This window comes from Ailuropoda melanoleuca, chromosome 18, assembly GCF_002007445.2.
Source record: "Ailuropoda melanoleuca isolate Jingjing chromosome 18, ASM200744v2, whole genome shotgun sequence".
Lineage (NCBI taxonomy): Eukaryota > Metazoa > Chordata > Mammalia > Carnivora > Ursidae > Ailuropoda > Ailuropoda melanoleuca.
In genome coordinates, this window is record NC_048235.1 from 13,958,064 (window position 1) to 13,985,971 (window position 27,908).

General features: G+C 39.2%; 1 protein-coding gene and 1 non-coding gene across 2 annotated transcripts; both read right to left on the minus strand.

Moving 5' to 3' along the window:
• Positions 1-494: 494 nt before the first annotated feature.
• Positions 495-24,658, minus strand: LRP2BP (LRP2 binding protein). The gene is made up of 8 exons (XM_019803984.2): positions 24,538-24,658; positions 23,706-23,818; positions 21,154-21,267; positions 7,865-8,007; positions 7,678-7,783; positions 6,348-6,571; positions 4,722-4,896; positions 495-560 (listed from the first exon to the last, which is right to left on the minus strand). Exons 1-8 carry the CDS (start codon positions 24,641-24,643, stop codon positions 495-497), a joined length of 1,047 nt encoding a protein of 348 aa, XP_019659543.1. The 5' UTR covers positions 24,644-24,658.
• Positions 14,133-14,239, minus strand: LOC117797130. The gene has a single exon (XR_004622016.1). It is a non-coding gene; the product is annotated as a U6 spliceosomal RNA (small nuclear RNA).
• Positions 24,659-27,908: the final 3,250 nt, after the last annotated feature.

Below are 27,908 nucleotides of genomic sequence, written 5' to 3' on the forward strand. Positions count from 1 at the left end.
ATTTCTTATTGCTTTTGTGAATCTTAAATTAAAAATTTTAAATGACAACAAATGAAAATTAATAATCTATCCAAAATCACAAAACTAAGAGTCAAAGAAACTTAAGGAATTAAACTTGCAAGTGGTGTTTTTTATGTTTGTAGCATTTATATTTCTGAAGGAATTACAGCTAAGACTGCACTGAGTCTTTTAGACACTCTGTTTAAAGAAAAGAGAAAGGTATTTGCTTTGTGGGATGGTTTTCTGTATTTGATGTGATCTAGACCAGTCTGCAGGCTAAGAGCTGGATCCTTAAGGACTCTTTTTGCAATTTGATCCTATAGCTAGGTTTCAAGTTGCAAAATAGAGATTTAAGAATGAAGATAACAGGTCATCAGTAAAATACCCAAGATAATGTCACTTGGGATGCAGAAAATAACCAAACACAGGTCCTACAAAAATACACACATTCTAAGGTGTTAGGGTCGATGATCTTTGTTGAAATGCATTATGGTCTAAATTCTTTGACGAATAAGTAAACAGTGAAGTTCATCTGCCAATGCGGGATTCAGATGACAAGCCTGAAAGTCAAAGGTAAAGAGTCAGTTATTTAGATACGTTTTGAATTTTTAGGTCTTACTAAAACTTTTTTAAAAAGTTTTTGGTTTGTTTTTAAGAACTACAATGAATTTCAAGGGAATTTCTTAGTTTTGACCCATTTCTATTTTGATTTCTTGATTAAGGAAGTTCAGATTAGCCTATGCAAAAAAGATCACACTGAAAATAACCATGTCACTGTCACTTGAAAGAGAAAATTTTATGAGTGCCAAAGAATAAAGGGAATTTACACACTGATGATAGCATTCTAGGTTGTGAATTATTAAAATAATTAACATGGAAAGCATTAGCATTTAAAGGTCTCAAACTTGCTATTATCTTATATGAATAGCAGCAACTATGACAGTTTTATTTTAAAATAACATTTTATTATGATAAAGTAAGTAGCAAGAAGTAATAGTGCACATAACTGCATAGAAGAACGTCAAGAATTTGGAAGGGACATGGGAGGTTATCTCATCCACACCTGACTCTGTGCAGTAATTGTCCCTTTAGGAGCCATGACAGTTGGTCACTAGGTACTTGCTTGGTTGCTAAGTCCCCATTTTATAGGAAAAACTTTTATTATTGTTTATTTCCCGAGCAGTTTTATCAGAAGATTTTTCTTTATGCTAAGCTAAAATTTCCCTCTGTGTACTTTAGAATCAATGAAGGGGTCCTAGGAAAATACATGAAGCTGGTTTCATGGAGACCCTGAGGGGCAAAGTAGTTGGCAATCGCCTCCTATGACAGGATTCCAGACCCGTCACTGGCTTGCTACTTTTGAATTTTCTCCATTTTTAAGAGCATCTTCTGTAAAATACAGTGGTCAAAATTGAGTAATGGGGGTATTATCTCCTACCATGTGGAAAATAGGTTTAAGATTGCAGTCTGTTTTGCTGTTTTATTTGGGATGAATATATACCACATTTCAGAACATTTTTGACCCAGAATTTTCTCTGCTTATATTTATTTAGGAAGGACATGATGGATAGCACAGAATCTGAAATTGACTTGGATGGGAAATTGTTATAATACAGAGCATTTGGATTTTTAAATAATTAAACACAACTATTTTTCTTACTGGTAGAATTGTGTAGTGGTAAATCTCTCAAACATTGGTTGTATTTGTGTACTGTGTTCCTATATTTGTGTGTCGATATGGGCTTAATGCTCTGGTAATTTTAATTTCAAACAATTTAGGGTTTCCAAAGTTGCCTGCACATTGCAGTCCCCTGGAAAGCTCATGATTTAATTGTTCTGAAATAAGTCCTGGGCTTTGGAATTTTTAAAAGATCCCCAGGTGATTTTATTTTATTGTACTAATTATTTTTATTATTTTTTCATGTTTTTTAAAATTTTATTACGTTATATTAGTCACCATACGGTACATCATTAGTTTTTGATGTAGTGTTCCATGATTCATTGTTTGTGTATAACACCCAGTGCTCCATGCAATACGTTCCTTCCTTAATACCCATCACCGGGCCAGTTCATCCCACCATCCCCTCCCCTCTGAAACCCTCAGTTTGTTTCCCAGAGTCCATAGTCTCTTATGGTTCTTCTCCCCCTCTGATTTTGTCCCCTTCATTTTCCCCTTCCTTCCCCTAATGTCCTCCATGCTATTGCTTATGTTCCACATATAAGTGAAACCATATGATAACTGTCTTTCTCTGTCTGACTTATTTCACTTAGCATAATTTTTTTCAGTTCCATCCATGGCAACGCAAATGGTGGGTATTCATCCTTTCTGATGGCTAAGTAATAGTCCATTGTATATATGGACCTCATCTTCTTTATCCATTCATCTGTTGAAGGGCATCTTGGCTCCTTCCATAGCTTGGCCACTGTGGACCTTGATGCTATGAACATTGGGGTACACATGCCCCTTCTTTTCACTACATCTGTATCTTTGGGGTAAATACCTTGTAGTGCAATTGCTGGGTCGTAGGGTAGCTCTATTCTTAAGATCTTGAGGCACCTTCATACTGTTTTCCAAAGTGGCTGTACCAGCTTGCATTCCCACCAACAGTGTAAGAGAGTTCCCCTTTCTCCACATCCTCGCCAACATTTGTTGTTTCCTATTTTGTTAATTTTTGCGATTCTAACTGGTGTAAGGTGGTATCTCATTGTGGTTTTGATTTCTATTTCCCTGATGGCTAGTGATGTTGAGCGTTTTCTCATGTGTCTGTTAGCCATCTGTATGTCTTTTTTGGAGAAGTGTCTGTTCATGTCTTCTGCCCATTTGTTGACTGGGTTGTTCGTTTTTTCAGTGTTGAGTTTGAGGAAGTTCTTTATAGATCTTGGATATCAGCCCTTTAACTGTAACGTCATTTCCAAATATGTTCTCCCATTCCGTGGGTTGCCTCTTAGTTTTGTTGACTGTTTCCTTTGCTGTGCAGAAGCTTTTTTTTTTTTTTAATAAAAATTTTTTATTATGTTGTTAGTCACTGTGCAGTACATCCTTAGTTTTTGATGTAGTATTCCATGATTCATTGTGTGCAGAAGCTTTTTATCTTGATGAAGTCCCAGAAGTTCATTTTTGCTTTTGTTTCACTTGCCCTTGAGAGAAGTTACTATGGTCGATGTCGTAGAGGTTACTGCCTATGTTCTCCTCTAGGATTTTGATGGATCCTTGTCTCACATTGAGGTCTTTCATCCATTTGGAGTTTATCTTTGTGTATGGTGTAAGGGTTTCATTCTTCTGCATGTGACTGTCCAGTTTTCCCAGCACCATTTATTGAAGAGACTGTCTTTTTTCCATTGGGTATTTTTTCCCGCTTTGTCAAAGATTAGTTGGGTGTAGAGTAGAGGGTCTATTTCTGGAGTCTCTATTCTGTTCCGTTGATCTATGTGTCTGTTTTTGTGCCAGTACCATACTGTCTTGGTGATCACAGCTTTGTAGTAGAGCTGAAAGTCAGGTAATGTGATGCCCCTAGCTTTGTTTTTTTACTTTTTTTGAGAGAGAGAAAGAGTGTGAGAAAGAGCACCAGCAAGGGTGGGGGGCAGAAGAAGAGGGAGAAGCAGACTCCCCACTGAGCAGGGAGCCTGGGTGACCCCAGGACCCCAGGATCATGACCTGAGGTGAAGGCAGATGCCTTCTCACTGAGCCAGCCAGGTGCCCCTCCCCAGGTGATTTTATATGCAGACAAGTTTGGGAACCACTGAAGCACTGTGGTCAGATTTCAGGCAAAGGACTTAGAAAACTCTTCCTTCCCTTGTTCCCCTGCTCCAGCTAAGCAACTTGTGCACCCCACGAATTGCTTTATAAACTTTAAGAAGACATAATTCTAGTTTGGACTCCAGGGGGGGTCATGGACCTAAGGCATGCACAGTTTTTATTGTATTTATTTTTTAATCTTTTTTTTTTTTTTAAGATTTTATTTATTTATTCGACAGAGATAGAGACAGCCAGCGAGAGAGGGAACACCAAGCAGGGGGAGTGGGAGAGGAAGAAGCAGGCTCATAGCAGAGGAGCCTGATGTGGGGCTGGATCCCATAACGCCGGGACCACGCCCTGAGCCGAAGGCAGACGCTTAACCGCTGTGCCACCCAGGCGCCCCTGTATTTATTTTTTAAAAACTTTACTTGCAGTTACTATTCATAATGCTTCCCCCTTTCCCCACCCTCTTCCCACTTTTGAAGTTGCATGATTTTAGATGTGAAATCCATTTGGAATCTAAATCACATGAATTGAAACATGAAAAGTCTTACTTCACTGATTATCTCAAACTCATTAATATCCCTCCTAAGTGTGGTAGATGTCCTACATAGTATTTTTAAAAACTGCATTTCATTAAGGTACTAGAATGGGAATAGATTCAACACTTCTTCTGGGTCGAAGAAGGCATGAATATTCTGGCTTTAAGGTCTCTGGTGCTGGGCCTTAGGCTGCAGAGTAGCAATGTGAGAGGGAATAATTTGCATCAAAATGGGACTTTTATCATCTGAGTTTAATTATGCTAAGTAGAATCTGGCAGAATTGTCTGCAAACAATCCATGTGTCTGACAACCTCTCTCAGGTTATCTGCACAATTAGTTAAGTAGGAGAAAAAAATACTAATCCATAAAGATGTTTAAGTCTTAACTAAAAGCTCAGAAATTTCTATTTGGGTCAATTTACATAGATTCTCAGGCTTACTTACTTTAGAATAGTAGTGTTTAGCTGTTGCTTCATCCTTTGTGACACCCAAGCCAAGCTGAAGGCATCGGGCATGATAGAAAGATGCCATGGCCATGCCTCTGATGATGAATTCCGGGAGACAGTCCGTGACCTGCGCTATCATGGGGATGTCATGGACCTCATCGTAGTCAGCAATCCTGTTGTGATGTTTAATTGTGACATTAAAAAGGATATTGTTTTGGTTTATGTGTTTACAAACGACATGTTCAGAGATTGTCCTTGTGCCCAAAGTGATTTCCCTATTTCTACCCATTTGAGAACTAACTTGTTTGTTATATGGTAGAGGGTAAATACAATAATCAGTTAAAAACCAGGGGAAGAGGAACTACCAGAGTGGTTACGTCACGGCTTTTCTGTGATAATACTTCTCAGGCTTAATAACCACTAGAAAACAAAAAGTTTTCCTTTTTTTATTGTAATATTAATATTTTAAACAATATCACTTTGCAGATTTAAACAGTGGGGGAAAAAGCATTTTCTCTTTCTTTGGATCATTTATTCAAACATTGACCTTAAATTTTGACTTTAGTCCCATTGGATCAGAAAACATATTAAGTAACTGACACATCATCTTTGTTAAAAAATGGGCAATAAAAAGAAGTCCTCCGTTATCACCCTGACACAAGTGTGGAGAGTTGTATGGGAATAAGATCTACTGAACTCCATGTCACCCGTAATATTACAGGGCATAGGAATGTGGATAATAATGGAAAGTCTGAAAGATTTTAAGAACTATTTAAAGTCTTGGTGTTAACCAGATAGGTAATTGGAGATTTGGGACTTTGGGGATCATGTTTTTAAGAGGCCCTCTGCCTGGAAGCCATGATGTTGAGGGAAGGAGGGTGGAAGGAGCTCTTTCATCCTACATTGTTGATGACTGCCTCACCCTGAGCTAGGGAAGAGGAGGCTTGGGGGCTGCTTTCAGGCATTATTGGGAGGGAAACACATCAGCATGGCCTCATAGCCTCTCTTGAGGACATCACGTTTGCTTTTTTTTTGGTACATTGCATTTGTAAGTTATGAGCAAATAAGTGTAGGGAAGTACATGGGCTCAGAGGAGAGAAATCTCCATATATTTTGTAAGATGTTAATGTTGACGGCTATTAACCATTATTCTCATTTTACAATCTTTATCAAGCTATCTTGCAATTGTGCAGTTATAGAACATGTGGCTGAAGAGTCTAGGAAGAAATTAAAGCATATTTAATAAGCATTTCTTATATGCTGAACTATATTAAGTACTTTGTGTACACTGTATAATGCTGTGGAAACATACCTTCTTTATGAAAAAGGAAATTGATGCCCCAAAAAGTTAAACTTGATTAAGATCACTCAGCAAATAGCACTGAAATCCTGAAGACTAATGGTGTAGAATTATACTATTCAATATGGTAGCCACTAGCTACAGGTGGCTATTTAAATTAATTAAAATCCAATTAAATGTGACAGTTCAGCCCTCAGTGGCACTAGCCACATTTCCAGTGCTCGATAGCTGTCCTTTCCAATATTGCAGCAAGTTCTATCGAACAGACCTGGCACAGAACATCTAGTAGGAGGTGTTGTAAATACTGCTGTCCAGCTTATTTACCTTTTGGAAAATGTAACACACTTAGTAAAAAATTTCATCTTATAGTAATACTCCACAAGACTCCCTTGAGCATAGACATTTCCACGTCCCGCTGCTTCTCTTAAGCACTGCAGGGCAGCTTCAGTGTCCTGGCGGATGCCTTGTCCGTAAAAATACATGAGTCCAAGTGCACCCTGGGACTCCAGATTTCCATTGCCACATGCTTCCGAGTGCCAATAAAATGCCTAAGAAAAAAACAATCTCATCTTATTTATTATTCATCAGGCAAAATTACAAAGGAATACTAGAAAGAAGAAAATCTCTCATTACAAGATAGTACTCTTCATTAATCTCTAGGAAATAGGTCTAGCACCTTGAGTGTATTTCAGGTTAGCACCAATTTCACATACCTAGAAGAGAGTGCCAAGGCGAGCCCACCTGTTTTCTACCCACAGTGTAGGTTAGGTCACAGTCTAGACAGTTCAGCTGTCTCAGGATTCAATATCGTCACATTTTTCCAGAGGAAGGATTGGGAGGATAGGAAGTAGGAAGTTAAGTGTCTGCTAGGCTTTGAGACACACCTGCAATGAGGCACAGCAGGGAGAGGGGAACAGTTGATGCTGAGGGACAGTCAGAGCTCCGAGTGGATCACGGAGATGGTGCCTATCGAGATCAAAGGCAACCAAGATAAAAGCTGCATGTGGTCACAAGCACATTTGCTCAATATGCAACTACTGTGAATTGGAATTAGTTCAAAAAATTATTTCCAAGTGGCTGCTCAGTTATCGGAAGAGGTTCCTGGTTGCTTTGTGATCCTTGTAAGTTTGTCCTTAACGCCTCTTACAAGTAGGACTTGGCTCTACATTTCCTTCTCCCTCTAAGGATTTCTTGGAAAATGCTTCAGTCACCGATGATTAAAGAGATTGTATTTCTGTAAAAATCTTAAACGGATTTAATTTGTAACTAGGGTTTGTGTATGTGTGTATTTTATTTATTAGCATCATTACTTTCTCAGAACAAATTAATTTTAATTTATTCACATGTAAAAGGATTTGGGCTATATTTCAGGACTCTCTTAGCTTTCATGGTATAATAATATTTTGTACATGTGGCTTTTCATCGCATACAAAATGCTCTCACATCTGTGGACTCCTTTTGTAGAGGTGCAGATGAATAGAGCATGAAATGAGCTTTGAGATCCTAAAATGTGAACTTTCTTTACATTTTAAAAAACTATGAGAGATCTTTAAAACTAAACACTCATTCCTCACCACCCTCCGTTCAAAAAAGAAATAGTGAAGTATTAATCTACATGTGGTGTTAACATTAAAAACAAATAGACCAGTGTTACCTTTTCTAAGTCTTTAGGCTCTTTTGTTGAATAATACAATCCTAGGATACTTTGAGCCTTCACACTAGCTTTTGGATTTCCATTGTCTGCAGCAAAAAGCCACAGTCTAAAAAAGAAAGGCAAGGCAAGTTATTCTTTGTGTCAGCATTTGATTAAAAAAAAAAATCTTCTTCTCAGGTAAAACTACCTTTCAGCTTCCTCATCTGATCGTTTGACGCCTTTCCCTTCATAATAAGCTCTTCCAAGGTTGTAGGCAGCTGCAAATTTTAAGTGTCTTGCTTTGGGACATGGAGAATCAACAATTTTCTTCATATATTCCACTCCTTTTTCCTTCCACAAAGGAAAAGAACAAAAAACCCTAGTTTTTAATTTTACCCAAACTAAATTCTTTCTCCCAATAATATTTTAAAATGTTCACCCTCTGACATGTTTGATGTCATGACTCTGTGCCCAGACAGGATGGTTGTGCCTTAGTCTGCAGAGCTGGAAGGGAAAGATGGGGGGAAGGAGGGGGAAAGCATCTCCTGAGGAGGCATTCCCAGAGCTCCAGGATATAAGCCATTTCCCTCATTTTATAGCTTCCAGAGTTGCACTATGTTTCAATATGGTTTCTTTTTTTCTCTCCTCCCTCCTACCTTTTAGCCCTTACTGCATGGGCACAGTTTTTACAACTTAGCAAAATATAGGAATAGCTGTAACGTCTTCCACATTTATAATTAGAGTACATTTGTGAGCCCCAAACACTTTTTTCTCTCTTCGAGCACACCAAGTATGTTCAGTGATAATTTACATCCAATATGCTAATCTTCATATGACATCTGCATAGTCACAAAGAGCACACAGAAGACATTGCCCTCTCCAAAAAAATCCATCAGACACAAACTTTCAAACATCACTCCAAAGAAGAAAATGTTTGACCATCAAACACATTTTCTATATACTACATGCTAGCTTTTATCCTTCACTGCTCTCTCCAAGTTCTGTTGCTGGCTGAACACCACAATAATAGAAGATAAAGGTGTTTGTCTTCTAGTGAGTCCTAATTTATAAGGATTTATTTTTGTGAATTCCACAGATATCAATGTTTAAATCTGGAACAAACATTAAAAAATAACGAACTTTTTAAAGTAGGTTTCAAAAAACCCCACAAATTTTTAAAGACACTGGAAAATTTACCTGAGCATACACAAGTTGGAGGAGAGATTACTCTTAAAAACTGCAAGTGGAAGGGATCCATGAAGTTCAGTGAACAACAGGCTGGATAAACAGAAAGTAGCTTTCCTAGGCCTATATAATAGTCAAACTGCTGAAAGCCAAAGAAATCTTGAAAGCAGCGAGAGAAAAATGACATACCATATACGGGAGGACAACTATATAATTAGTACTTCAGAAGATTGGAATCACACCATGCATCTTTTTTGTCTACAACAGTATAAAACTAGAAATCACAAGAAAAAAGCGGGGAGGTGAAACACATGGAGGTTAAACAGCATGATACTGAACAGCCGTGGGTCAACAAAGCAAAGAAGAAATCAGCAAACTATGTGGAGACAAATGAAAATGGAAACACAACATTCCCAAATACTGGGACACAGCAAAGGCAGTTCTAAGGGGAAAATATATAGCAATACAGGCCTACCTCAAGAAACAAGAAAAAGCTCAAATAAGCAATCTAATCTTACACCTAAAGGAACTAGAAAAAGAAGAACAAAGCTCAAGGTATGTAGGAAGGAAGGAAATAATAAAGATCAGAGCAGAAATAAGTGACAGACTGAAAAAAAATGTCAATGAAACCCAGAGCTAGTTCTTTGAAAAGAAAAACATATGCCAACAAATTGGACAATCTTGATGAAGGTTGACCATGGAGAAATGGATAAATTCCTAAAAACATACAATCTTCTGAAACTGAATGAAGTAGAAATAAAAAATCCAAAAAGATTGATTACTAGTAATGAAATTTAATCAGTAATCAAATTACTAACAAAAAAGTCCAGGAACAGATGGCTTCACAGGTAAATTCTACCAAACATTTAAAGAAGAGGTAATACCTATTCTCCTCAAATTATTCCAAAAAAATAGAAGAGGAAGGAAAGGTTCCACATATATTCTGTGAGGCTAGCATTAACTGATGCCAAAACAAGACAAAGACACCACAAAAAAAGAAAACTGCAGGCTAATATTCCTGATGAACATAGATGCAAAAATCCTCAACAAAATATTAGCAAACTGAATCCACCAATACATTAAATCAAATGGAATTTATTCCAGGGATGCAAGGATGGTTCAATATTCTCAAATCAATCAGTGTGATACACCACATCCGCAAAACAAAGGATACAAATAATATGATCACCTCAATAGATGCAGAAAAAGCATCTGATAGGATTCAACATCCATTTATGATAAAGATCTCAACAAAGTGGGTTTAGAGGAAGCATACCTCAACACAATAAAGGCCATATATGAAAAACCCACAGCTAACATCTTACTCACTGGTGAAAAACTGAGAACTTTTCCCCGAAGATCAGGAAGAAGACAAGGATGTCCACTCTTACCACTTTTATTCAACATAATACTGGAAGTCCTAGCCACAGCAATCAGACAAGAAAAAGAAGTATTCATTTTGGAAATAAGCTAAACTGTCACTGTTTACAGATGACATGATACTATATGTAGAAAATCCTAAAGATTCCACAGAAAACTACTGGAAGTAATAAATGAAGTCAGAAAAGTTGCAGGATGTAATATTAATACTCAGAAATTAGTAGTATGTCTATACACTAACAACAAAGTAGCAGAAAGAGAAATTAAGAAACTCCATTTACATGGAGTGCCTGGGTGGCTCAGTTGGTTAAGTGTCTCAGGTCATGATCTCAGGGTCCTGGGATCGAGCCCTGTGTTGTGCTCCCTGGTCACTGGGGGAATCTGCTTCTCTCTCTCCCTCTGCTCTCCACCTCCCACCCTTGCTCATGCTCACACTCTCTCAAATAAATAAAATCTTTAAAAAAAAAGAAACTCCATTTACAATTGAACCAAAGAGAATAAAATACCTAGGAATAAACTTAACCAAAGAGGTGAAAGACCTGTACTGTGAAAACTATAAAACACAGATGAAAAGAAATTGACGATGACACAAACAAATGGAAAGATATTCCATACTCCTGGATTGGGAGAATTAACATAGTTAAAATGTCTGTATTACCCAAAGCAATCTACTATCAAATTCAGTGCAATCCCTATCAAAATATCAACAGCATTTTTCACAAAACTAGAACAAAAATTACTAAAATTTTCATGGAATTATAAAACACCCTGGATAGACAAAGTAATCTTGATAAAGAACAACAAAGCTGGAGGTATCACAATTCCAGATTTCAAGATACACTACAAAGCTGTAGTAATCAAAACAGTATGGTACTGGCACAAAAACAGACACAGGGATCAACAGAACAGAAGATAGAGCCCAGAAGGCAACCCACAATTATATGGGCAATTAATCCATGACAAAGGAGGCAAGACTATACAATGAGAGAAAGACAGTCTTCAATAAATGGTGCTGAGAAGAGTGGACAGCTACTTAGAATGAAGCTGTACTGCTTTCTAACACCATAAACAAAAATCAACTCAGAAGGGACTAAAGACTTAAATGTGAGACCTGAAACCATAAAATTCCTAGAAAACAGGTAGTATTTCTCTGATGTTGGCCATAGCAACCTTTTTCTAGATATATCTCCTAAGGCAAGGGAAGCAAAAGCCAAAATAAACTAATGGGACCACTTCAAAATAAAAAGATTTTGCAGCACAGTGAAGGAAACCACCACCAAAAGAAAAAGGCCAAAAACCTACTTAACGGGAGAAGATATTTGCAAATGATATATCTGATAGGCAGTTAATATCCAAAATATATAACGAACTTACCCAACTCTGTCACACACACAATCCAATTAAGAAATGGGCAGAAGACCTGAATAGCCATTTTTCCAAAGACGACCTACAGATGGCCAACAGACGCATGGAAAAATACTCAACATCCCTTGTCGTTAAGAAAATGCAAATCAAAACTTTGAGGAGATATCACTTCACACCTGTCAGAATAGCTAAAATCAAAAAGACAAGACATGAGTGTTGGCGAGGATATAGAGAAAAAGGAACCCTCGTACACTGTTGATGGGAATGCAAACTGGTGCAGCCACTGTGGAAAACAGTACGGAGGTTCCTCAAAAAAAGTTAAAAATAAAAACACCATATGATCCAATAATTCCACTACTGGGTATTTACCCAAAGATAATGAAAATAGTAATTTGGAAGTATATATGCACCTCTATGTTTGTTGCAGAATTATTTACAAAAACCAAGATATGGAAGCAACCTAAGTGTCCACTGATAGATGAATGGATAAGGAAGATGTGGTGTGTGTGTAGCTGTATGCACACATACACCTTAAATTAATGCAATGTTATATGTTGATTATATCTCAATAAAACTGGCAGGGGGGAACAATGGAAGTAGTGAGTGACTTCCCATGGGAATTAATGTAGGCCAGAAGATTTGAGAATAGCATATTTAAAATGTGGAAAAGAAAAACTCAACCAGCAAAACAATTCATCAAAAATGAAGGCAGATTAAAGACATTTTTATATGATCAAAATCAGAGATAATTCATCACCTGCAACTTGTACAATAAGAAATGCCCTTCAAAGGAAATTCTTCAGGTTGAAAGGAAAGGAACATGGGGCCAGATGGCTACGCAGGTTGATAGGAAGGAATGAAGAGTTCCAGAAATGGTAAATATGTAACAAATATAAAAAGATACACATATATATACATGTGTGCATAATTATTTTCCTCTTAGTTTCTTCAAAAGATATGACTAAAGCAAAAATTACACTTTTATATTTGAGATTTATTACATAATGTAAATTTAAGAAGTATACTATGATAACACTGAAGATTGGGGGTAGGTGGGTAAATGAAAGCATACTTATTCGGGGTTCTCTTATTTCACCTGAAGTAATACAATATAAACTCCATGTAAATTGTGATAAAAGTGCATATTGTAATCTCTAGAGCAACTATTAAAAATATATATAACTAGAAAATAAGTTAAAAAAGTAATCAAATTGTTCCATCACCATTTCTCACAGAGTTGAAATAGCAATTTTATGATATGCTAACTACTCCTGTATCGATGTACATCTCTTTCTGGACTCTTGTTCTTTTGCTCTTTGCCTTGTTCTTGAACAAAAACAGCATTGCTTTAAGTACCACAGATATATATTTGCATTTTTGCTCTTTCCATATGAAGTTTTAATCAGCTTGTCACATGCCATAAAAAAAATCTCACAGGAAATTTGATTCTGATTGCATTTAATACACGAAGTTGTCCGGGGAGTGGTTAGAGGTGAGATGTAGAAAAGTAGTGTCTCTGGAAAACAGAGGTGCTGCTGCCTGACGAGCCCAGAGACAGTGAATTTCGTAATGACCTGCAGTCTGGCACTAAATTACACTCCAATGTTTACTGCCTGACGCTAGGGAAAGTGTTTAAAAACCTCTTCAGGATTTTGTGAGATAGGTAAAGAAAGGCTAAAACAGGTGAACTTGTCCTCACTGCTAATTTCATCTCAGCCAAAATTTGGTTGCTTTACCCGTTTTCCCCCAGTGCTATTTCCAGTTTCCGTTTGTAGCTTCCCCAGATTTTGGGTCTCCCGTGTGATTGTTCTCTCTGTGGGGTGATAATGGCCTTGGAATGCTCCCTGAAGAAAACAGTTCCAGTTTACCGCCCAAAGCATATGCGGTTCAGACAGCCTCAGGACCAAATGAATATCAAGAACGACTTGGTAAATTAATAAAAGGAAGTGATAACAATTAAGAGTTGGATCTTTGCCCCTTTACTGCAGGTTGAGTATGGTCAAGGCAACAGTGTCATTCTAGGTAAGGAGGGACCTGCAGAGGCCATCTTTATGCTCCTCTGGCCTCCATATGTAATCACATTCGAGCCACTCTATTTTGGAGTTGCTGTACCAGCCACTGAATCCAACCTCCCTGGTTCCCCCAGCTCCTCATGTCCTTAATTCCCACATTTTCGGCTGACCCGTATCTGTGATCACACTCATTTCTTTGTTACTCTTTCCCTCCTTGGCACTCATTTATCTGGCAAATAAACCATTTCTCTGCCGACTCGGCCGCCCTCAAGCAGCTGAGTGTCGCTGGAGAAAAACACAGCCGTGGTGACAGGTCCTTCTTTAAACCTGTGATCACAAATTTCAGAGGGAGCGCTGAGCCCCGGCAAGCAGTACTATCAATTTGTCTCATCAGTTCTCTCTCCCACTTACCTGGTAGAGAAGGTACTATTTCGGACATTATACTTTCTCTTCACCCCTCCACTGCTCCCTGCCCTTTCCCACCTTCTCAGCTCATGGCTTCACGTTTTTAAAATTTTTATTTATATTTTTATAAAAAACATGGAGTGGTTCATGACTTTGTGTGTCATCCTTGTACACAGGGACTATGCTAATGTTCTCTGTCATTCCAATTTTAGTATACATACTGCTGAAGCAAGCACATGGCCTCACTTTTATTTCACTGGGAAAACAGAAAATCAAAAGAAACACCATATCCGTGAATTTACCTGATTCATCCTTTTTTCCCTCTATACTAGATCTTGTGTGTCGACTTACAAATATACTGCAGTTTCTCTGTTCTGGGGGAGCCCCCCCTCGAGTCCATGATCCCCTCATTATTGCATATGCATTTGTTCTGCTTTATGCCAAAACTCAGTGCTTATGTCCTCCTCCTCACCTCCATGCATCTCAGCCCACTCTGACCTTGGCCCTTACCAGTCCACTGCAAAGTCTTGTCAGAGTCTCTAATGAGATTCATCTTAATGTGCCTAAGAGTAAATGCTCAGTTTTCATTGTACGCATCTCAGCAGAATTTGAGACAGATGATCCTTTCCTCCTCTTTTTTTTTTTTTTTTTAAGATTTTATTTATTTATTTGAGAGAGAGTGAGAGAGCGCACAAGAGAGAGGGGAAGGTCAGAGGGAGAAGCAGGCTCCTCGCGGGGCAGGGAGCCTGACGACGTGGCGCTCGATCCCAGCACCCTGGGATCATGACCTGAGCTGAAGGCAGACACTTAACCAACTGAGCCACCCAGGCATCTGTTACTCCCTCCTTGAAGCAGTTTCATCATCAGACTTCCAGATCACCACACACTCCTGATTTTCCTCCATTCTCCCTGGCTGCTCCTCCCCTCCCTCCTTTGCGGGCTATTCCCGTCTGACCATTAAATATTGGAGGGCTCCCCATCTCCGTCCTTGGCCTTTTCCTCTTCTCTGCGTTCACTCATTCAGCAATCATATCCAATTGGGTGCTGTAACTACCGCGGCTCCACAGAGAGCCCCCGCTGATTTCTCCAGTCCTGACTGCATCCCTGAGCTCCAGACTCTCTAGGTGACATCTCTGCATAGGTGACTTAGCAGGCACTTCAAAAAGTAACATGGAAACAGAAACATTTAGGTTTTCTTGTCATGCCCAAACCTGCGCCTCCCTCAGTCATCCCATTGTTGTTAAATGGCAACATCTGCCGTGATTCCTCCCCTTATTTATTATTATTTATTATTCCTTCCCCTCTGCCAGTCTTTCAGAAGGCCTGTATCCTCTAAAGAATATACCCTAAATCTGTGCCCTTTTCTCTATTTCCACGATGGTACTTCAGTTTATGTGGTCTTATCCGAACAGCAGTGGCTTCTTGCTTCTACTCCTGCCTCTGTTCAGTCCATTCTCCACACAACAGAAAAAATGATTTTTTAAAAATGGAAATCCTATTAATTTCACTCCCTTTCAGTGTTTTCACTACATCAGTAACCCAAGCCACACTCTCAGCCCTAGTTTGCCAAGTCCTGTGTGGTGTGACCCTGTCTCTCTGGTTCGACAACTCTCCAGTTACACCCTCCTTCTTTCTCAGACCTGAGCACTAGCTCTTTCCTCTGCCTGGAAGGGGATTCTCCAGGCCTTTATCCATGGTTTCTCCCTCTTGGTCCTCAGTTCGTAGTTCAAATGTCACATAAAGTGATGGAACAATACAGGGAAGAAAAGTGTAATCCCAGAATCAATGCATTCAGATTAATGTTAGGGAATGACTGAGGACCAGAAAATTGACAGAACCAGGAAAGTCAGTAAGTTGGTATGAATTTCAGAGTCGGTACTTTGTGCCTGGGGCAGAGGAGAGAGGAAGAGCTGGAAAATGAATTGGGGGTGTGTGAAAATGACGGCAGCTCCACCTTTGAGCTCCGTGGCACACTGCCACGTGGAAGGAGAGCCCTCCACCCAAAGAGGGGCGGATGTGGGACAGCTAAGTCTGATGAGGCAAAGCAGTAAGTGAAAGTCTGAGAAAAGGCTGAGGATTTGCCAGCTGGAACGTTTAGGAAGGAGGGCAGCAGTGAGAACAGGAGAGGAGGCAGAAAGCAATATGGAGTCAAGAATATGGGAGAAGACAAATGACCAGAGAGGCGTACGTTATGTGTGGTGGCCAACAATGGTACAGCTGTGAGGCTTGCTGAGACCAAGTGAAGTCAGGGTTCCGAACAGAACTCTGATGTCAAGTTCAGGTTTAGTCACAGTGGGTTGGCTTCATGGCGCCTGGTAGAGCCCCCCCTGTTGGCAGCAATCAGGCAGCGACCGCAAACTTGGGACTAGAGTGAGGATTTGCAGTGGCAGTTATTCGTTTTGAGACTGAAGAATTTCCCAAGTAAATGTTACCTTATATGGCCTCTTGGTGGCCAGCTAGCTGGCTGTCCATGGGAACATTCCAAATCATGCCCTTCTTTTGACCTTCAACATTGAAGTCTTTGGAAGTTTTGGAAGATGGACAGGACGTAATCAGATTTGTATTTTGGAAAGATGACTTTGGTGGCGGTTTGAATAATGAATCTGGGATAAGGGCAAGAAGTTGGGGATCTATTTCTGAAGTAACCCGGGTAAGGGGTATTGTGAGCCTGAACTGGAACAGAGGGAGTGGGAATAAAGGACTGGGGACAGATCTGAAAGATTTTCGGGAGACAGAAGAGTAGGTCCATACATACGACCAGGGGAAAAGATTTTGTTTCTGCTTGGGAAACGTGTCTCCAGTTTGAGCTTTTAACTCTAAATGGCTACTCCTAAGTTATAAGGAAACATACTTCCTAGTATTGTTTTTAAAAAAGGTTTTCATTATGAAATGTTTTTATGTTTTGTTTTTTGAACAAAAACGAATGAGTTTTATGAAATGTTTTTTCAATACATACTAAAACCATTATATGGTGTCTTTTATTCAAGCTACTAATGTGCTATATTTATAGATTTCCTTATGTTGAATTGTTAAATATCGGGGCTAGATTTTACTTGGTTATGATACCTCATTCTTCTAATTTTGTTTATAACCAGGGCAAATATTTTATTAACAGCTGCCCCATAATTTTGCTTAGATAGGATCTTTCTCTAGGAAAGGTCTGTGGAAAAGCCTTTTGAGGTGTGACCCTAATAATGGTATTGTCAGCAGGGGGCCACAAGGTCAGTCAATAAACATTACTGAGAGTCTGCTGTGCTTCTAATACTGTCTTAAGTTCCTAGGGGATTTAGCAGTACACAAGATAAATAAAACCCCTGGATTTTGTGGAGCTTACATTCCACTTAGGGAGAAAGAAATTAAACAGGTAACAAATAAAGATCACCATTAAAGCTTGTGAAAAAAATAAGGGGTGTTAATTTTGGTAATACGGCCACAGAAAACCTCTCAAGGGAAGTAACATTGAACGGCAGCCTGAATGAAGGGAAGGCAAAGGTTGAGAGTACTATATTACTCTCTGAGAAAGTGGGATAAATCACTTTTTTTTTTTTTTTTTTTTGCATCGGGGAAAGAGTAGCGGGAAAAGACGCAGAAAGGGGAAAGGGTGAGGGAGAAAGTACTCAGCAAGTTTGCAAAGAATCTTGTGAGGTATGCAGCCTATGAGAATTTCTTCCCGTTCGCAGTTAATTTGGGCAGCTGACTGACTGTAATGTGTTGTTATGATGAATATAGATAAATACCAAAGAAGTGAGTGGTGTGGAGATAGAGTGAATACCTGAAAGAGTCTTGATACTTTTTTGGTAATTTTTTTTTTTTAAAGAGCACATTTGGTTTTTTAATGACTTAAAATTGATGTAAAAATAAGAGTCCCTGGAAAATCTAACAAAAAATCAATTGAATAAAATAATTATGATATTTTCAAGCCTATCTGCATTTGTAGGCAAAACAATCATAGAGAATCTGAATCACTTAAAACCATTTTTTTTTGCCAGATATTTAAATGTTGGAGTCAATCACTGAAATAATAAGCATGGGAACGTTATAGCCTTTGTTGATCTTACTGTGCTTAATCTTGATTAAAATATTTTCTAGAATGGATTTTAATACTATTCCCTAAAAACTGCCTTATTATTTGAAGATGAGAAAAGAGTCATAATATTGGTATGTCAACTTACATTTCTTGACTTTATTTAATACCTACCATAGGACATGATGGTCAGAGAGATGAGATGGCGACTGTCTCGAAGAGTACGGTTAAATGGATGCAGAATTGGCATTAAGATTACTCTTCTGGCCCTTCTTTCTTTATGTGAGACTTTCGGTGCCCGGCTGCCTATACAGCACGGTTCGTGGGTAGTTGGGCGGAGACTAGTTCAGTTAGGGGGTACCTGGGGGGCTCAGTCAGTTAGGCATCTGCCTTCGGCTCAGGTCATGATCCCAGGGTCCTGGGATCAAGCCCCGCATCGGGCTCCCTGCTCAACCAGGAGTCTGCTCCTCCCTCTGCCCCTTCCTCCTGCTTATGCTTTCTCTTGTGTGCGCTCTCTCAGTTTCAAATAAATAAAATCTTTAAAAAAAAAAAAAAAGACTAGTTCAGTTCGTGTACTGAAATGTGTGGAGAGAAGACTGAGGAAGTCGGGTCCAGGCTACCCAAGGTTTCCTAACATTGCTCATGTTGATCCCTCCATCCGAATGCCATTCCTGACCTTACATGCTGTTCTTGTCTCCTGAGAGTCAGCCCGTGTCAGCTGCTCTGTGAAAACTGCCCCCCCCAACCCCGTGTACCTAGTACGGTGTATCTGTCTCCGTCCAGGACTCACAACTGCACTCGTAGTTTTTCTCAGACTGTGTGTTCCTTTTCATACCTATCTTTGCTTCCCCAGCATCTCAGACTGTTCCTGCCTCGTGAATGTGTATGGAATGGAAGAGTGAGTGAATGATACAATGAATCCAACTAAACCAAGCACATACCTCGGGGATGGTAGAGTAGGTGCTCACAGTGCAAAAAAGAGAGGCGGATGTTTTTTTGCTGCTTTTGTGTCCTTTAAGGCAATTCCAGTGACGACAATGACCCCCGTGAATGGTACCAGTGCACAAAGAAACTCCACTGCCTTAAATAGTAGGATCTGTGTGTGTTTTGAGCATCGGATTTGTAGGTGAACTAGATGTGGAAACCGGGAGATGCTTACTAAACATCTAGGGATAGGCAGTTGGCGTATGGATCTCAGCATGAGGTTCTGGGGTGAACCTCAATTTGGAAGTCTTTTACAAGTCTAGGTGATGTTAGCCATGGGGCTGGATGAGTTGAGAGAGTAAAGGGGGCAGCAGGGGCCTAGGTTCTGACACAGTTCAACACTTGGAAGAGAAGCAGTTAGCAAAGGACAAAGGGGCGGCTATGAAGAGGTGAACAGGGAAAACTGTATTACAAACACATAGAAGATTGGGACACCTGGGTGGCTTAGCCAGTTAAGCGTCTGCCTTTGGATCAGGTCATGATCCCAGGGCCCTGGGATCAAGCCCCGCATTGGGCTCCCTCCCTGCTCCGTGGGGAGCCTGCTTCTCCCTCTCCCTCTGCCTGCCACTCCCCCTGCTTGTGCTCTCTCTCTGTCAAATAAATAAATAAAATCTTTTAAAAAATTAAAAAAACAACAACAAAATCCCAAACAATAGAAGATGGTGGAAAGAGTTTTTTAAAGCATGGGAGAGACTCTTAGACACCAAGAGGAAGATATTTCAAGAAGGGTATGGCCAACTGTGTTCAATTCACAGTAACGCCAATGTAGTCCTGCATTCTACATGTTACTATGCTTTTAACAGGCTAAACTATAAATAGGTTAAAATAAAATATCTTGTATTTAATGGAAATACTCATTTTTTCATCATTTACTTATTTCATATGCTAAGATTATAAAAGAGAACAAATGAAGAATTTCAGGAATTAAAAGTAGTCCCCATTGTTAACTTCATACAATGTGAAGTCAGGAAAGAAAACACTGGGTGCTTAGTACAGGAGCCCTCTGTTACTTTACTGATTGTTCAATCTCCTTGACAACTCTGTGAGTTGGGTGAATGGGTTTTATTTTGTATGCTGCCTCCAGTGGATTGAATTCGTAATGTCACCTTAAAGCTGTGTGTTGATGAAAGTTCTGAGGCTCTGTCTGGTTTAGCTGGAAAGGGGGCCGTGATCAATTATCCGGGATGGCCATGGCCAAGGCGTGGGGAAATGGCAGATGTATGTCTAACTTAGGTTTATTTATCCTCATTTTACAAATGAGGAAACTATAGCCCAGGAATAATTTCCCCAAGATCATACTGCTTGTAAGCAGTGAAGATTTGAAAGCCTATGACTTTTCACAAATTTTTAAGACTATTATGGATAGAACAGCTTTGCTAGTGAACAGAGAAATGAAATTTGAAAAATGTAAAAGGAAATTCCCAGTATTTATTTGATAGTGTGTGAAATTTCCTTGTAAGATGAGACCAAAATAAATAAATAAAAAAATCAATAAATAATAAAGCCCATAAGGAATAGAAAAAATTGTAATACTGATCTCTAAACCTCAGAGCTTAGTTTATTCTTTCTTTTATCTTCAAACATGTACAAATAAAAGAGGCCTAGAAATATTGATATACATTAATTATGCAGGAAATAAAATGATAATATAGATTATATTTATTGACAAGAAGGACATTCAAAATACATTGTTAGGTGAAAAAGGATATTAAAAAACATTATGTATAGTATAGTCCTACATTGAAAAAATGTATACACGTACATATATAATATAATATATATTATATATATAATTTTTTACATGGGGCAATACATGGAAGAACATACTTTAAAATAATAACCAGGTTCATATTTGATAGTAGAATTTGGTGATCCTATTTGCTTATTTTCTAACCTTTCTCCATGTTCATGTAGCATTGGAATAAGTTTTAAAAGTAACGGAAAATGTTTTAAAACAAAAATGTTATTCACAGTGGTAGCAAGGAGGGGGCAAAAAGAAATTTTGTTTTTCACATACATGTAAAACTACTGTTATCCTTTAAATGCTAAAAGGATAGATATTAAAATATAAATAATTTTAATTGTATCATATAATCCATTAACAATGAAATCTTAAAAACTGTGAACAAAACAGTAACTTACAGCGTCTGTAGGTGTCCCCAGGCCATCATAATACATTACTCCTAGCTGGTAAGTTGCTTGATGGTCTTTTTCCTTGATTTCTTCAAACTGTTCTAATGCTTCTTCATACCATCCCTAAAAGCTCCCAGGAAATACTGAATTATTTTCATTATTACCTTAAAGTGATCCAAAATATTTAATTCCCACCTAAATCTACCTAGAAGCACCAAATAGAACAAAAGACAGCAACAAATTTACGGAATTTGCAAGTATGGCATGGACAATAGTCAACATAACTATAAAATCAAGACCTGAATATGGCAACTGAGGGAAGTGACCAGAAAAATCTGGATGAGACTCTTTTTTGCTTTCACTCTTACTTTTGGATATTGCCAAACTTCTCCCAAAATGATAGCCCAGCCCTCTGCTCAGTCCATCCTGCCGTAAGCCCCCGCCACTCCTGAAGTCTGAGAAACTTCAGAGCTGGGGCCAGAAGTATTAATTTTAAAGAACACATAATGATGAGTTAATGACCTAGCTGTTAAGACTCATTCTCCTTTCTGGCTAATGTTTGGCCGGGATGTGAGAGAGCTGGAGAAGTCAGAATACTCTATAGGAAGGAAGAGAAAAGAGGTCCTGTTAGTTTTCATGATTTTTAATACCATCTACATGCTGGAAAATCTCAAAGATATACTTTCAACCCAGACTTCTCCTTGGAGATCTAGACTCTTAACGTGTAAGTTTCTACTTTGAAACCTGTCTACTTGGATGCCTAATGGACATCCGAAACACAATGTGTATAAAACTTGAATTCTTGATTGTCTTCTCAAAATTCACCCTCCCCACTTCTCTATTTTTCAATCCATGATGCTATTATTTGTGTCTCCAAAATAAATCCAGGACCCAGTTTCCACTGCTGCCACTCTGGTCAAGACTACCGTCCTCTCTTGCTTGAAATGGTATGATTTCCCCCTAAACTGGCCTTGGTTCCATGCTTGCCTTCTAATCTGTTCATCACAGACTCAAGACCCTTCAGTGTCTTCTTACTACAATTTAGACAAAGCTCATCTAGAGCCATTCTCTGCCTTGCTTATTACCATATTGGTCTCAATTCCTAGAGCTCACAGAGCTCCCCCTCATCTCTGAAACATTGCATTTTCTCCCCTCTGCCTGGAATGCACTTGCACTACTGGGCTGTGTGCACTGCTCGTTTCGTTTTCTTCAAATTAGTTTCAACCACGGTCTTTCCACCCCTCCCTAAGTTATTCTCTATCATGGTACCTAGTTAACTGCTCTCATAGTACTCCTTATTTGTAATGATGTATTCATTTATTTTCTTCCCCTAGCAGACTGTAAGTTTCATGAAATGTGGACCATTCTCATCCCACATCACAATATAGTCTGAGCTTAGCATAATAATAGTAAACACCTATAAAACACTTATTAAGTGCCAGGCCCTGTTAGTAAGTACTTCTACAATGAATACGTCCTCACTGTAGCTCTAGGAAACACACATTATTACCCCCCTTTTACAGATGAAGAAACTGAGACTCCAAGAGATGAAGTATTTGTGTCTAAGGCTACACAGTAGTAGGACTTGTACCTGACCCAATGGCCAAAGCTGAGAGATCATTCTCTTAACCTGTGTTAGCTCATGGTAACAGGTGCATGATGAGTCCGCAACAAATATTTGTTGCCAGAAAGAATGATGGAGCCATCAGATTTAAGAGTTAAGTGGGATATAGGTTAATAGCTGCCCAAATAGTCCGTTAATGGTGAAGGGACTGGGGACAGCTGGTCCGTTTTCACATCTCCCCATGGGGGTCAGTGAAGGACTGCTGCTAAATTACAGAAGCTTGAGTGATGGCTTTGCACAGTTTGGCCTACATCTGCCCCTCAGGATGCCTCAGCATAATGTGGAGAGAGAGGGCAGTTCCCCCCTACCTCTGGAGAGGAACATATAAAGCCTCTAAGTACTAGATAAGAATCAGGGTCTTTAGTTGTTATTCCTATGAAAAGATTTTATAAATGATATTATTTGGGGCAAAAATATAAAAATTATATTTTTAATTTCTAGTGTGAGAATGGATTATATACCAGAATGACTCCTATAAATGACTTTCATTAGAACGACTTTTATGGAGGAAGGTCAAATATCTCCTTAATCTTGTACTTAAAAGCCACAACCCTAACCTATGGAATTTACCAGAATTCCCTCTGCATAACAATGTAAGAAACTCTGTGGGAAGTTTTGCTATGAGGATCCAACAACAGCATTATATGAAATGAAAAACAGGAAAAATGAAATAAGATAAAAACAGAGAGGGAGGTAAACCATAAGAGACTCGTAACTCTAGGGAACAAACTGAGGGTTGCTGGAGGGGAGGTGTGTGGGGGAATGGGGTAATTGAGTGATGGGCATTAAGGAGGGCCCTTGATGTAATGAGCACAGGGTGTTCTATGCAACTGATGAATCACTAAATTGTACCCCTGAAACTAATAATACACTATATGTTAACTAAATTGAATTTAAATAAATTTAAAAAAAGGAAAAAAGAAACAGGAAATGATACCTCTTCAAAATATAGTTGGCCTCGGAGGAAATATGCCAGAGCATCCCCTCTTCTTATTCTTTCCTTCAAGAGCTGCAATGCCTTATCCACCAAATTCGCATGGTTGTAACGATCTGGTTTTTAAAAGGTAAAGAACCCCATCTTTATCCACATAATATGAATTTCCTCTCTTGAAGTCACGAATTATATAGAACTCATCTGGCACTGTTTATACTAGTTTCCTTCCTAGTTCTCATTCATAAAACTGGCCTCCTTAGCTCAAGGGAAAAACATGATCACAGCACCTAACACCATGCCTTGTATAATCATAAAATATGTATTGATTGCTTTCCAAATCAACCCTGTTTACTACGAGGCAGGACAGGAGCTCTAGCAGTGCAGTCTGTGTGCAGTTCTTTGGGCAAAGCTACCCTGTGGATGAGTGAAATTCTTAATGTGATCCTTAATTAGAACTACTCGAACCAAATGAGCTAGTAACCATTCCCAATTTAATATTAGTAAGTCTACAGAAACAAAATGGTAGCTTTAAATGCCAATTTGAAGTAAAGAATGGCATTGTTTTCTTTAATAGAAGTGACATCTGGCTTCTTTTTTCCAGAAGGGCGTCCTAAAATCCTAAGAGTAAAACCAGGATTGGAATCTAATTATGAGACTTCTCCACTGACGATTTGCTACCAGATAAGCAGCAATGTCTCAGATTCTTACAGGAAAGCTACAAAGGACTGTAAAAAGTTAACCACTTCCTTGACAGCAGTTAAGACTCCTACTTCTTGTCTTTTTTGCTCTGGTGTACGGAATTAACTCATAGTGAGAATATTATCAGAATTTGTACCAGTCTTTTCCTTCCTCCATTGGAAGAATTTTGGCTTCTTAGCACCATACTGGGATAAAGAGGTATAAAAGGGGCTCTTGGGCAACTTTTCACTGGTTAACTTCATCCTGTTTCCACAATGTGTATTCTGTAAACAAGAATAAAAAACAAGATGGTAGAAATGTCTTCCTTCAGAAAAAATGCAAAGACTCCATTCTCACTTGGCGCTCGTTATAAAATGCAACCTCCCCGAATTTGCCTCGGGATAGGGCAGCACGTTACCAGCTCTGGGATGTGCACGTTCTTTCTGAGGAAACCAGGCCCCTCCATATCCACGAGAGGCACAGTCTGTTTCCACAGTGTGGGAGGAAATGACGAGAGCCATTTGTAAGTCCTCTCTGGCTGCGAGTTCACACCTCCGGCGGCTTGTGTCACCTACCACACCTGCCACCAGTAGGAACTGGGGGGCCCTGCCCATAGGTAGAGTTCTTGTGTACTGGTACTTTGCCTTGTAATTGACACTCATGATACTGATTCATTTCAAATTAAAGCATTTGTCTCTTTTACCTGGGAATACACTTTATTTTAGCTGTGTTGTTCAGTTTTATCTTCCCGTCTGTATTGGATTTCCATGTTCTAAGATGGGTCACAGTTGCATGGAAAATCAAAGCCTTCATATAAAATATGGTGGCCACCTCATTTGGGATGAAGGAGTCCAGGTTGGCCCAGGCTGAGGGTAGTGAGACAGCAAACTCAGTTGTTGCTATGCGTTTCTGTTTACTCCTTGGCATTCTACTGTTCCAGCTGAGTTTAACCAATCAGGAATGAGCTTCCGGTACAGGCTCCTGATTGGTGTTGAGGAGAACCCAGGGGGCCTTTAGTGTGATTGGAAAGCTGCACTTAAACTATTATCTGAAACTGTTTTAGACAATAAATTGCTTCGTTCACAAGAATGAAGTGCAGAAAAGGGAGATAATTCAGTAAATTAGGGGGAAAAAAACCATTGCAGTATCTGTCATTTTGGAAGAGGCATTTAATCTTTTAAAAAGTCAACTTCCTCATATGTAGTCTGGACTATAAGTAGTTTGAACTAGAGGATTTCTAAATGTCTGTTGCTAGATATATAAACTTTTTGATGCTATGATTCCAAAACCCTTTTGTTTGTATTAGTGAATGTAAAAGTTTCCAGTGAGCTTTAGGCTGAAGCAATAATAGGTAAAGTATTTAGAAGAAAACCAATTCAAATAGGATGATATGGATAGCATTATCAATTTACTCAGAAACCGGTTATAGAAGTTTTTATTTTACTGAAGAAGTCAACCTGTGTGCTATTGTATCCAAAAGGGCTAAGAAAAAACTTGGCATATTCAGAAAGGTCATTGGAAATGAAGCAAGTCAAAACACAATACTCTACCTTCTTTGAACTCCTCTTGCTCTCCGTAGTTACGATACTGCACGTGGGTTTTGTTGTAGCTTAACAGAAGTGTTGGAGGGGGTCTAGAAAACATAAGCAAAGGGTGATTGAGCTCTTGCTTAAATGCCAGGTGTGTTCTAAGTGCTTCACAGGCACTTTGTAACCCCTACAAAACTTTATGAGATAGGAGCTATTATGAGGCCCTTTTAACATCTGAGGACACCGAAGAGTTTAAGTAACTTGCCTAAGGTCACAGGGCTGGGACGCGGGACAGTTGGGACACCCAGCACCTCATCATTATTCTATACTGTTCTCCAAAAACTGAGACTAATATGATTTTCCTAAATGCAGGACCCCTGTAAGAGAATACACCAAATTTAGTATTTTTTAAGTCTAGAAAATGAGATACGAGATGATTTTTAAAAGGCAAGTTTGCGTTTATTTCTGTCAAATCTTGGGATTAGATATAAAATCATCATTTGAAACTTGACAACTGTTTGCGTAACATGCTGTAAATTTAAGAAAATTCTCTAATAAAAATTGTAGACATTAAATGATGATATAGAATCTGAGAGAAATCCACAACTTTAAAGGGAAGTGTCGGTGTAGCGGTCGCTACGGTGTGCTTCCCAGATCTTCTTTACTAGTTAGGGCCTCGTCTCCAGCTGCGGTGAGTGTTAATTGAAAATGACTCACAGCTGTTCCTTCTTTCTTTGTCCCCCTGCCAGACCTGAGTCCCCTCACTCCTGGACACTTTGCTCCCTCCTTAGAGACTGATCACTGGCATGAGCACTTGGAAGGCCAGTTCCTCTTGAGAGACACGATCTGCATGAGTCGTGAGCATTGGGGCACATCCTTTCTGGGTATGTCAAGAACACAGGCCATGATTGCTTTTTACCTGGGCCATTTCTCAGGGTTGTGTTTGCCGTGAGTACCCTTGAGGGATAGGGTCATATCTCCCCACAGATAAAGCACAGGCTTGTTTTTCTAAAAAGTACTAAATCCTTCCCCCTCCTCCAATGTTTAGTTCTGTTCTCTTATAATACAGCCTACTGAATATGCAGGCAAACATCATGGGTCCTTTGTATGACCTCTGCGGGAATTAGGGGTCGTAGGGAACCAGTTTCAGCATCATGCTGACATTCTGGCTATTGCTTTTGCTAAGAGTGAGAAAGTCATTTACTCTGACCCAGGAGTCTTGTGTGTTCTGCCAACATCCGTGAAACAGGCTGGCTTGTTAGTTGTAAGTTGGGTAAACCCTCAGGCCCTGAGCAGTTCTTGGTACCCCCTTGCCTCAAGCTGAGATGAACTCAGAAATGTGAGATGTTCTCTATGAGATCAGAATGAAGCTAGTTGCCATCTGAGCCCACATTCCTACTTAGCATCCCCTCCTTGCCAGATTGTCTTCTTTCACTTCCCTTCTGCTGAGAGTAGAGCCCAGCGCATCACTTGAACAAAAACCCCTGGCTCAAACTCTGCTTCTAGGGAACCTGACCTAATACAACAGAGATGTATAGAGGAAGAGGTATTTTATTACTATTTTTCTAAAGTTGCCATAATAAAGGATAACTTTCCTTCCAATAAAATGTTAGATACAGTATACTGTGGTTAATATGTATAGTATATGAATTTTTTGATAAAATAATACATCATTGGTAAGAGGACTAAAATTAGTCTAATGATGAATAACCTTATTGAAAATGCTGGATGACGGCAAGGAAAGAATGATCTGAGAGCAGCGGAAGTCTACAGAGACGGAAATGGAAGTTACAGCTACTCCTCTAGCAGTCAGCGGAGTCGTGTCAGATAGAACTACAGGACAGAGTCGCCTCCTGAGGACGAGATGAAGCTAAGTGAGTATTTCTTTAAGATTCAGGCAAGTTGGAACTTCTCTATGGTTATGGCTTAGCAGGGATTCGAATCAGAATGGAAATAAAAGAAATGATAAACTTGAAAATCCAGGGGAAAGAGACAAGTG